This window comes from Talpa europaea (genome assembly GCF_964194135.1).
Source record: "Talpa europaea genome assembly, chromosome: X".
Taxonomy (NCBI): Eukaryota; Metazoa; Chordata; class Mammalia; order Eulipotyphla; family Talpidae; genus Talpa; species Talpa europaea.
The window spans coordinates 46,745,454-46,758,783 of NC_140081.1; the positions used below are offsets into that span (position 1 = coordinate 46,745,454).

Sequence of the window (13,330 nt, forward strand, 5' to 3'; positions counted from 1 at the left end):
CACCATAAATCACTTTTCAAGAGCCTTTGGAGACACCTGAGGAGATGGAGAGCTGTCATATCTGCTCCTTTCTTCTACTTCCTATTACAACCAGCAAAGGTTGTTGGTACAATGAGAGAGAGAGAGAGAGAGAGAGAGAGAGACAGACTGACAGACAGACTGACTGACAGACTGTATATCTTCTTGAAGTTGTTCCCAGCTTGCCTGCTCGTATGCCTTGTTCCAGCAGTTCTTACTCTTCATTAAAAAGTGAGCCTTTTTTTTTTATCTAATGCTTCCACAAGCTCACTATACAAAACATTCATCTGGGGAAGAGAACACCAAGTAGATTTGAGAGGAAAGGAAATATGGGAAAGCTTCCCAGACCCATGGTGATGACATGAGAGTCTAACCATAACCTTCTGATGAGCCACTTTTGGGTGAAAATATGGTACTCTCTTTAGGAAGAGGGATCCCACTGCACTATGTCCATTTACTGGAGATGGGCTGTTAGGGGAGAAGTTACTTAAAACACAAAAGACTCTTTGCTCTTATTTGGTGGCAAGACCTTTCTCCACCAAGTTTCTCCTGGTTAGGTAATGGCCCCGAAGCCTGCAACTCAGACTCATTCCTGGAGAAAATGTATTTCTAAAAAAGTCATTATTTTGCACAGGGGCCACTTCTTCCCAACCTACAATGGCATTGAAGGTGATACATCTTTCCAGAATTCAATCCTGTTACTTCTTTTAATTAGATTCCATTCATAAGTTCCCCTGTTTGCCATCCTTTTTGTTTTTAGTCTAAGGAATTACTAATTTTACAGTCCCTTACTTGTAGTTCTATGGAACCACTGAAGGGAACAATGATTGAGACCCTTTCCTAGCCAAGGAAAGCAGGGTTGAGCCTTTACTGAGAGCACAGCTACTTCATTGTCTCCTATGTCATGCCATCCACCACTAACCCTCTCCCTCCTCACCTGAGCTTCATAGTTTCTCTTGAGTGAGCCAATGTGGTTAAGGAAACGCAATGCCAGGCCACACCATTTTTCAGCAGACACATACTTGCTTCTGCCATACATAAGTATTCCAGTATTCCAGGACTTGATCATCAGCCAGAGAACCTCCATTTCTGGGTAGCCTTCCTGAAATCCAAAGACAGTGGGTTTGCAGTTATTACTGTCACAATGATTGCAGCACTGACTCTCAATGCTGCACACCATTATTATTAAACAGTAGGTTCTCTGTTAACACCAAAGGAGCCTCAGTCTCCATGGACAATACCATGCTTCTGGAGACTAGAGCAGGGCACTCTAAAGGTTCATGAGCTGTTGAATGCTCCAAAGACCTCATGAAGTGACATATAAACTAAAAAAGCAATGAGGTCTTTCCTTGAAGCTCTCCTCAGTCAATTATCCCTTTGATGCCTACTTCTAATTTTCAGAGATGGTTGTTAATAAGCAGTTTTATTGAATCTCTTAATTTCCTTGACCAGAATCAGTCTGTGTTTGGAATAGCAATTATATTAATCCTTATTTTCTGAGAGATATTTATTTTAAGGAATTGTCTCACACAATTGTAGGGGCTGGCAAAACTGGAAATCTGTAGGGTAGGTCAGCAGACCGTAAACTCAGTAAGACCTTATGTTGCAATCTTAAGTCTGAAAGTCTTACAGGGTAGTCCAGCAGGCTGAAAATTGAGGCAGAAGTTTTATGTTACAGTTGTGAGGCAGAATTTTTCTCCATGAAACCTCAGGTTTTGCTTATAAATGAAAACCTTTTATGCAGAATAATATGTTTACTTAAAGTCAAATGATTGCAATTTTTAAACATTATTAATGTTTAGTGTTGATATTATCTACCTAGCTATGCATAAAGGGGGCATTTCTAAGTGGTACCCTAGCTTTATGAGTGGTCTTTAAACATGACTGATCACAAGATTATATAAGCTTCTTTACAATATTTTGCAACAATGAAAAGGTATAGTTTAAGGAGTAACAGTCTTAATAATTATATAGGGGATAGACCATAAAGGGAGCATTTGTGTACTTATTCCATGTTAAAACCCTTTATCTACACAAAAGTTCTCAGTCTAAAGAAAGAGGAAACTTGATAGAAAACTTGGACAGCTGGAATTCTTTCCCTCATTTGGATCTACAGAAAGTACTATATATAAAACACCATGAGAGTGAGACATTAAGAGGAATAAAACAGTGCTCTTATCCTACAGGACATACAATGCCTTTGTGGGGAAAAGGCATTCATATATAAAGAGGACTACACAAGGCATCTGACACAAGGCCAGGCCAGTCAGAGTGACAGGCATTAGGTGCTTTAATTCAGTAAATGAATTGAGCACTAGGCTGGCACAGAGGAGGTCTAGTCTCTGCTTGAAATGCTAACCCCCACTCTTATTCACTTGCTAGATGTCTACTTTTCTTCCAAATTACAAGCAGAATTAGTACATTCTCTCTGTTCCCACAGCAAGCTTTATATTCCTCTAATACAATTTATTGTTTAGAAACTGTTTATATATTTATCTCCTCCTCCAGACTATCAAGCTCCTTGAAGTATACAGAATTGTTTTTAGTCATCTTAGTAATCTCATAGTCCAGCACTGTGCCTGACATGTAATAGGGGCACACCAGATGTTTGCTGAATTAATGAATCAGTGAACAAATAAATCAATATTCAGTCAATGCTACTTCCTCAGCAAGGTTCTCCCTGACTCTTCAAAATTTATTCACAATTTTATTCCTTTGGTATTTTGTTCAACAGCACTTACAACACTGCATTGTCTGGCTCCTCCACAAGGCTAGAATTTCTTTGAAGGCAGAAAGTCATCTATCTTTGCCTGTTCACAGCCTGTCATAGTGTCTGACACAGTGTTGTGGTTTTAACTGAATGAACAAATGACTAAGCAAACCAACATGATCTTAGGGTAGCTGAGTAGGATCTAGATATCTATAGGTTACACGAAATGTCTACAATAGGTAAATTCATAGATATAGAGAGCAGACTGGTGGTTGCCAGGGGCTGAGGGAATGACAGCTAATAGTAATGGGAATTCTTTTTGGAATATAAAAATGTTCTGGAAATAGATACTGGTGGTGGTTGCACAAGCTTGTGGATATGCTAAAAACTGGTAATATGTATACTTTAAAATTGTTAATTTTGTGATATGTAAATTATATCTCAATAAAATATGGATATACAGAGAAATAGTATTTATATGGGCAGAACAAAAACTTGGATTATTGGATTATTGAGATCAGCATGTCTCAAGGAAACTAACAAATGTTTGACCAAAGCAATTTACATAGGGGAATTAATAGGAAGTGGCCTGAAAATGTAGGGTGGAGCTACCTAAAAACAAAAATTCAGGACCAGATGGCTTCACAAGTGAGTTCTACCAAACTTAAAAAATATGAACTAATACCTATACTGCTCAAACTTATTTTATAAAGGAAAGAAGAAGGAATACTGCCAAACACATTTTATGTGCTGACATTATAATAATACCAAAATCAAACAAAGACAACAAAAAAGAGAACTACAGACCAATCTCCCTAATGAAAAGAGACGCAAAAATTCTCAACAAAATCTGAGCAAACTGAAGTCAACAATGTATTAAAAGGATTATACAACATGACCAAATGAGATTTATATCAGGAACACAAGGATTGTTCCATATCCAAAAATCTATCAATGTAATTCACTACATGAACAAAAAGGAGCATAAAATTCATATGATCATATATCAATTGATGCAGAGAAAGCATTTGAAAAGATAAAGCATCCATTTATGATGAAAACCCTTGAAAAACTGGGGATAAATGGAACAACATAACATAATAAAAGCTATATATAACAAACCTACTGCTAGCATCATTCTCAATGATGAAGAACTGAAAGCCTTTCCACTAAGATCTGATACAAGACGAGGATGTTCACTCTCATCACTACTATTCAACATAGTATTGGCAATCCTTACTAGAGCAATTAGGCAAGAGAAAGCTATAAAATAAATCCATCCAAATTGGGAAAGAAGAAGTAAAGCAATCATTATTTGCAGATGATATGATAATATACATAAAGAACCCCAAAGACTCCATGGAAAAACTAATCAAAACAATGAAGCACTTCAGCTAAGTGGCTGGATACAAAAACAACAGACATAAATGAGTTGTCTTCTTATGTACAAACAATGAGCAAGACAAAGAAAAAGAAATTAAGAAAGCCATCCCATTTACAATTTCACACACAAAAATTAAATACCTGGGAATAAACTTAACAAAGGAGGTGAAGGACCTATGCAAAGGAAAGTATAAAAACACTGTTAGAAGAAATAGAAGACAGAAATACATGGAAAGATATTCCCTGCTCATGCACAGGAAGAATGAACATTGTTTTTTCTCTTTTTAAAATAAAGATCTATTTACTTATGTATACAAGAACTGGGGTATAGGCCAGAGGTGTGTGTCGGGGGGCGAGGTGAGAGGATTCGCTGGAGACAGAGTGGGGAACAGAGAAGGCAGATTGACTGAAATACACTGCTGAGGGGAGCAGTGGGCGAGTCAGGAGAGGTCTGCTGTGCCATGTCAGTCACCTTCCTGACCGGGGTTTGAACTCATGCTGCCTTGGCTGCAGACAGCTTCATAGTGTTGCAACTCAATTATTTGTGTCACAGGGAGGCCCCGGAAGAATGAACATTGTTAAAATGACCATCCTACCAATTCACAGATTCAATGTAATGCCAAAAAATCTCAATGCCATTCTTCAAAGAAATGGAACAAATATTAATGAAATTTGTATGGAATCACAAAGGACCTCAAATAGTCCAAGTTCTCCTGACTGAAAAGGAAAATGGTAAATTTACACTTCCTGACTTCAAACTATACTATAAAGCCATAATATTTAAAACAACACAGTACTGGTACAAAAAAAAAAAAAAAGACACACAGATCAAAGGAACAGAATTGAGAGACCAGAAATAAAATCATGCCTTTATGGACAACTAATCTATGACAAAGGAGGAAAGAATATACACTGGAACAAGGAAGGCCTCTTCAATAAATGGAGTTGGGGAAATCTGCCACATGCAAGAGAATGAAACTACACCATTTCACACCATGCACAAAAATCAACTCAAAATGGAGAAAAGACTTGGATGTAAGACCTGAAATGATATAATATATAAAAAAGAAAACATAAGCAAAAACTCCATGACATAAACTTCAGAAATATATTTTCTGATTCATCTCCAGCAGCAAGAAAAACAAAGGAGAATGTAAACATTTGGGGTTACATTAAACTAAAAAGCTTCTGTACAGTGAAAGAAATAATAACCAAAAGGACGAGACACCTCACTGAATGAGAGAAATGATTTGACACCATACATCTGACAAGGGAGTAATAGCAAGATTTACAAATAGCTCATACAACTCAACAAAAAGAAAACAAATCAAAAAATGGGCAGAAGAGTTAAATAGGTACCTCGCCAAAGAAGATATGCAGATGGCTAACAGGCATGCGAAAAAAATGTTCGTCACCAGTTATCATAGGGAAAATGCAAATCAAAACCACACACCTCACACCTGTGAGAATAGACTATGTATATATAATCTATCTATCTATCTATCTATCTATCTATCTATCTATCTATCTATCTATCTATCTATCTAAATCCCCCAAAACAACCAGAAACAATATGTACTGGTGAGGGTGTGTGTAAAAACAGCCCTGTTACACAGTTTATGGGAACGCAGACTGGTCCAACCCTATGGAAACCAGTGGGAGGTTTCTCAAACAACTGAAAATGGATCTGCCATATGACGCAGTATTCTACTCAGTAATTCTACCCAAAGAACACAAAAATGCAAATTTGAAAGGAAAGTTCCACTTCTATGCTTACTATTATGCAGAACTATTTACAATAGCCAAGATATGGAAACAACTTATATGTCCCCAAATATGAGAGGTTCAAGAATATGTGGTATATATATATATACACAGGAATACTACTCAGTGATCAAAGAAGATAAACTCATGCCATTTGCAGCAACATGGCTGGAGCTGGAAGGGATTATACTAAGCCAAATAAGCCAGAAGGAGAGAGATAAATACTGAATTGTTTCACTTATAATATGTGGAATACAGAGAAAGCAAACAAAGGGTCAAAGATAATCTTGGTAAAACCAACCCTTGAGGGCCTCCCTGGTGATGCAAGGGGTTAAGACACAACCTATAAAGCTATCTGCAGCCACTGCAGCATGAGTTTGATCCCTGGCCAGGGAGCTATGCACATGGTGCAGCAGACCTCTCCTGACTCACCCGCTGCTCCCCTCAGCAGTGTATTTCAGTCAATCTACCTGTTCTGTTCCCCACTCTGTTTCTGGTGAATCCTCTCACCCCCCCCCACACCTCTGGCCTGTATCCCAGTTCTTGTATGCATAAATAAATAAATCTTTTAAAAAAACCAACCCTTGAAACCTGACCACAGGTCTGAGGTATACAGGAGGGGCAGGGGAAGAGAGACAGAGATGGGGGAAAGGATGAAAACGGTGGGGGAGAGCTCAATGGACTATGGTAGAGGACTATAGGTGTTTAAATGGTGGGAGAGCTATGTTGGCCACAACTAATGGAAGAAATCCTATACTGTCAAAAAATTAACAAGGGTAGGGCCTCCCCTGGTGTCACAGTGGTTGAGCACTGGGCTGCGAGGCTGCCCGCAGCACCGGTTCGTTCCCCAGCCGCCGGTGAGGGTCCCACAAAAAAAAAAAAATTAACAAGGGTATAAAATAATGGTACTTCATTAAAAATAGCTATAGTAATCAAAACAGTATGGTACTGGAATAAAAATGACAGACCAATGGAACAGAACTGAGACCTCAGAAATAAACCCACACTTACCTGCATAGCTAATCTACAACAAAGGAGACAAGATTAAACACTGGAGGAAGGAAAGTCTCTTCAACAAATGTTGCTGGGAAAACTAAACATCCATATGCGAAAGAATGAAACTAGACCACTGTTTCACACCATACAGAAAAATTAACTCAAAATGCATTAAAGACCTGGATGGAAGACCTGAAGCCATAAAATACACAAAAGGATACATAGGTAAAACACTATAACATTGGTGTTGGGGATGTCATTGAGGACTTGACTCCAAATGCAAGGGTGTCAAAAGCAAAAATAAGCAAATGGGAGGGAGTACATCAAATTGTAAAGCTTTTGTACAGCAAAAGAAACCATCATTAAAATGAAAAGACACCCTACTGAATGGAACAATATATTTGCACATCATATGTTGCACAAAGGGCTAATATTCAAGATCTACAAAGAACTCACATGACTCAACAAAAAGAAAACAAATAACCCAATCACAAAACTGATGGATGAATTAAAGAGACACTTCTCCGAAGAAGAAATACAGATGGCCAACAGGCCCACGAAAAATGCTCATCACCACTTATTATCAGGGTGATAAAACCACAATGTGATAGATACTCCACAATTTTGAGAACAGTCCATATCATAAAGACCAGAAACAACAAGTTCTGGTGAGGGTGTGAAGACAAAGGAACAGTAGCATAATGTTGGTAGGAATGTAGACTGGTGCATCTCTATGGAAAACGGTATGATGACTTTTCATAGATTAAAAATAGATCTACAATATGATCCACCCATTCCACTTCTAGATATCTACCCAAAGAATGCAAAGACACTAATTCAATGGGACATATATATTCCTATGTTCATTGTAGGAAGTGACCAAAGACAGATGAGTGCATAAAGAAGATATGGTATATATGCTTAATAAAATACACATTCCCACCAAAATGAGGAAATCTTGCCATTTACTACAGCATGGATGGAATTGGAAAGGATTATGCTAGGGGGAAAGCAGGCAAGGAGAATGAGAAAGACAAATTCCAGATGATTTCACTCATGTTGTATAGAGAAAAACAAAACAAACCCTGGCAATCTGACTGTAGAAACTGAAGTTATGGGAGAGGGGGTGGAGAGTTATGGGAGAAGGGAATCACTGGATTATGGTGGAGGATTATGGGGGGCTTTGGTGGTGGGTATGATGTGGTAACATTCATCTGAATAGCTGTGAACTAGCATCTCTGAATCATACACAGGATTACATGCTACTGCAATAAAAAATTCAGTACAAAAAAATTATAAAGGGAGTAAAAAATGTTTGGGAAAATTTGAAAGAAAAAATAAAATTAAGTACACAGTTTGAACGGTGGAGAGAATGTTGATGCCATTGAAAGAATAATTTGAAAGGAAATGTTTCTGGGCATGAGGGAGTAGGACAACAATTAGTTCTATTTTATATGTGTTGGGATTGGGATAACTTTGGATATATCATGTAGGCTCTTTCACATAGGGACTAGAACTCAGGTAACAGTTGAAGTGTATCAATTCACTTAAAGGGGAGCATATAAAATACAGAGAAGGAAAGAGTAGAGACTTGGAAAAGTTCCTAGTTGGGTTGAATAAGTGAAAAAACAACACAGAGGAGCAGCGAGAAAATAAAGGACTAAGGAAAAAATAATTTTAATAAAGAGGAGATAATCAAGAATGAAAACCAAGGTAAAGAAGCCATCAAATTTGTCCAGAAGGTGGTAATTAATGGCCTTGTAGAGTACAGTGCAACTAACAGTACACAGATACACAGAATGAAGGAAAGAGTGGCTCAAGATGAGTAAAGAGAATTTGGCAGGGCCTTTTAGGCCAAAGTCAGTGTTTGGGTCTTTAAGAGCAACGGGAAACTACAACAAAGATTAAGCAAGGTCACCCATATTTAAAAATTTATAAGATCACTCTTGTTGCTAGATGACCATTATTAAAAAGAAAATTGTGCAAGGAGACCAGATAAAAGGTTCCTAAAGTAGCTGAAATCAAAGATGCTAAATTAAACTAGGTTTGTGATCCATTATGGAGAGCTGTGTGGAGATTTCTTGACCTATTAAACATAGAGCTTCCATATGATCCAGCAATTCCACTCCTAGGTATTTACCCAAATGTCACAGAAACATCAATTCCAAAGAGCACCTGCACCCCTAATTTTACAGCAGCACTATTTACAATAGCTAAGCTTTGGAAACAACCCAAATGTCCAAAAATAGATGACTGGATCAAGAAGATGTGGTACATATACACCATGGAATATTACTCAGCATTCAAAAAAGATAAACACATGCAATTTGCAGTAACATGGATGGAACTGGAAGGGATCATGCTCAGCGAAATAAGCCAGAAAGAAAAAGAAAAATACCAGATGGTCTCACTCATAGCAGGAATCTAGAAAACTTAAATAAGGGACCAGGAAAAAGAATATAAGAAAGAAAATATCAAAATCAACAAACAACTATGAACCAGAGATACTCTATGGGGGTTGGGGGGCGGGGAAAGCAGTGCTTGGGGTCAGATGAAGGGGGTTGTAATTATAAGGGGAATATAAAAATAAAATTTAAATAATAAAAAATAAAAAAAATATTAAAATAAAAAAATAGAAATTAGAATAGCCTGAAAGAAAAAAAACTAGGTTTATGGTAATGCAAGATGTGAGGAAATGAATAAACTTGAGGTATTTAGGAAGTAAAATTGACGGGACTTAGTAATAGAATAGAAACAAGAGTGAGGGCAGAGTTGAGGATGACATCTAGATGTCTGGCTTGGGCAACTGGAAGAATGACAGTGCCATTCAATAAGTTAAGAAGCACAGGAGGAGTTTAATTTTCATTTGCACCAGCTATCTTCATGTCCAGCATTGCTCAGGAGACCCAATCTTCAGCATTTGAAGAATGCAAAAATACTAATTTGAAGGGACATATACACTTCCATGTTAACTACAGTACTACTGATAATAGCTAAGTTACAGAAACAACCTAAATGCCCAAAAGCAGATGAGTAGATAAAGAGGGTATTGTATATATACACAACAGAATACTACTCAGCAGTGGTTGTGGGAAATAAAGTAGGGAGGGGGCCCAATGGACTATGGTGGGTGATTATGGGTGCTCTGATGGTGGGTATGGTGTGGTAACATATATCTGAAGAGGTGTGAACCTATACTTCTAAAATGTACAGGTGTATATTTTAAAATATACAAGTATTATAATCAAATGTAACCTAATACAAAAATGATACAATTAAAAAATGCATCCTGAAGCTACTAATTCCAAAACAGTGTATATTTGCCTATGTGATGTACACAAATCCATAGCATCAAACAGAGGTGCTTGATCTTATGACATTTTGGGGGCTCATATTTGAAGTTTTTTTTTTTCTGTCCTAAATATCTTAATATATATGGAAGTCATGTATATCTCTAATTGAAATTGTAGATGTTCTGGATCACAGATGCCTGTCTGTTTAGGTTTTTCTCCAGATTCCTAAAGTGAATACTGTGTATATCAGTTTTACTGAGACATAATTCATATACCATACAATTTATTTACTTAAAGTGTATCACTCAAGGGTTTTGGTATATTTACAAGAGTTTAAAAACCATCACCACAATCAATTTTGGAGCATTTCATTCTCCCTAAAAGGAAACCCTGTGACTATTAGCAGTCAGTTCCCATTTCCCCTAGTAATCATACCCCCATCCCTGGAAATCACTAATCTAATTTCTATCTGTTCACATGTTTATTGATTTATTTGAATATCTTTGAAGAAATGTCTAGTCAGAACCTATGCACATTAAAATAATTTTATGAACCAAACCAAACCCTTGCAATTTGACTGCAGAACTGAGGCTACCACAAGGGGAAGATGGGCGTACAAAGTAAAGATAAATAGGGCCCAATGGATTATGCTGGAGGACTGGGGCTTTGGTTGTGGGCGTGGAGTGATAATGCTCATTTGTAGAGGGGTGAACATATATTTCTTTTTTTTTTTTAAAAAAACTTTTCTTACAATTTTTTTTAAGATTTATTTATTCATTCATTAATTCATTCATTTATTTCTTTATACAAGCACTGGGAACAGTCAGAAGCACGGGAGGGCGAGAGAATTCACCAGAGCCAGAGCGGGGAGCAGAGCAGGCAGAAGGACCGAAGTACACTGCTGAGGGGAGCAGCGGGCAGCAGGAGAGGTCTGCGCGCCATGTGGGACCCTCCTCTGGTGGCCGGGGAGCAGCCGGGGATTGAACCGGCGCTGCAGAGGCTGCGGGCAGCTTCGCAACCCAGCGCTCAACCGCTGCGCCACTGGGGAGGCCCAACATATATTTCTAAAACAAATACAGTGTTGGAAACCAATGCTACCTCAATAAACATAATAAAAATTATTATTGAGTTGCAAGTCTTTTAAAATACATTCTAAGTTCGTCAATAGAGATATGATTTCCAACATTTACTCCCATTCTGTGGTTTGTCTTTTCACTTCCTTGATATTGTCCTTTACAGATAAGTTTAAATGTCCTGAAATCTAATTTATTTATCTTTTATTTTATTGCTTATGTTCTTGTTATCGTAGCTAAGAAACCATTGCCTAATCCAAAGTCACAAAGATTTAAGACTATGCTTCAAAGACTTTTATGTATAATTATTTCTAAGAGTTTTATAATTTCGTTATATATACATAGTTTTACAATTTTAGCTTTTATATTTAGGTATTTGATTCAATTTGAATTAACTTTTATATACAGAGCTATCTAGTTGACCTGGAAACAGTGTTAAAAAGATTTTTCCCCCATTAATAATGTTGAAAACTGTATCAAAAATCAATTAGCCATAAATATGAAGCTTTATTTCTGAACTTTTAATTGTTTTATTAATTTACATATCTATCCGTATGTCAGTATCATACCGTCTTCTTAATTACTACAGCTTTGTAGTAAGTTTTGAAAAAGAGAATTCAACAATCGTTAAAATTACTTCTTATAATTTTGTGTTTCAAAGAAGCTAACAGAAGCAAGAAATACACATACATATTTACAGTTATGTAAACATTCTAATTTGCCATTTCTGGTTCTCTTCATTCCTTCTTGTGGCTTAGTTAACTATATTTTTATATTACATTTCTGTATGTTAAGAGCCCAACAAAATAATTATTTAATGTTTTATATACTTGCTTTTTAAATCAGTTAAGAGGGCCTCCCCTGGTGGGGCAGGCAGTTGAGCACAGTGCTGTGAATCTGTCCGCAGCCCCTGCAGCCTCTGCAGAGAGGGTTCGACCCTGGCCGGCCAGCGAGAATCCCACATGGCGTGGCAGACCTCTCCTGTCTCTCCTGCTGCTCCCCTCAGCAGTGTATTTCAGTCAGCCTGCCTATTCTGTTCCCCACTCTGTCTCTGGTGAATCCTCTCACCCTCCCACACATCTGGCCTATACCCTGGTTCTTGTATGCATGAATAAATAAATCTTAAAAAAAAAATAAATCAGTTAAGGGCCTCCCCAGGTGGCGCAGCGGTTGAGCGCTGGGCTGCGAAGCTGCCCACAGCCTCTGCAGTGCCGGTTCGATCCCCGGCTGCTGGCGAGGGTCCCACATGGCATGCAGACCTCTCCTGCCATACCCACTGCTCCCCTCAGCAGTGTATTTCATTGGTCTGCCTGTTCTGTTCCCTGCTCTGGCTCTGGTGAATTCTCTCACCCTCCTGCACTTCTGAATGTACCTAGTACTTGTATAAATAAATAAATAAATATTAAAAAAAATCAGTTAAGAGAGGAGAAATATGCATTTATATTGTCTTTTATAATTACTGATACTTTTTGTGTGTAATTTGAATTATTGTCTGGAGTCATGTGCTTTCACCCTAAAGAAATTCCTTTTGCATTTCAGCATGTCAGGTAACAACAAGATTTTTGTTTTCTTTATCATTTTTTTATGCATCCAAGAACTGGGATACAGGCCAGAAGTGTGGCGGGGGGGGGGGGTGTTTGAGAGGATTCACCAAAAACAGAGTGGGGAACAGAACAGGCAGATTGACTGAAATACACTGCTGAAGGGAGCAGCGGGCGAGGCAGGAGAGGTCTCCTGTGCCATGTGGGTCAGCTCCCTGGTGGGGGATCAAACTCATGCTGCAGTGGCTGTGGATACCTTCATAATGCTGCAACTTAACCCCCTGCACCACCAGGGAGGCCCCTGTTTTCTTTATCTTATAATGTTTTCATTTCACATTCCGTTTTGAAAAATAATTTTGTTGGCTATAGGATTCTTGGTTAACTATTATTTTTCTTTCATTATTTTTGAATATGCCACTGCCTTCGGGTAAGAAGTCAGCTGTTAATCTGGGGTTCCTTTCTAAGGCATGTAATTTTTCTCGTACTTTTAAAAAAATTTTCTCTTTGTATTTGGCATGTAACAATTTAGTATTATATTTTTATAAAAGTGTA

At 37.8% G+C, this 13,330-nt stretch overlaps 1 protein-coding gene across 1 annotated transcript in view; it reads right to left on the bottom strand.

Annotated features, from left to right (window-relative positions):
- Positions 1–242: 242 nt before the first annotated feature.
- TEX11 (testis expressed 11) overlaps positions 243–13,330 on the bottom strand; it is a gene marked incomplete at both ends in the record, with an annotated part of 405,993 nt that continues 392,905 nt past the window's right edge. Inside the window, 2 exons of the mRNA XM_084259198.1 lie at positions 243–305; positions 956–1,120. Coding sequence (XP_084115324.1) covers positions 243–305; positions 956–1,120 — 228 coding nt within the window. The remainder of the gene's footprint in view (positions 306–955; positions 1,121–13,330) is intronic.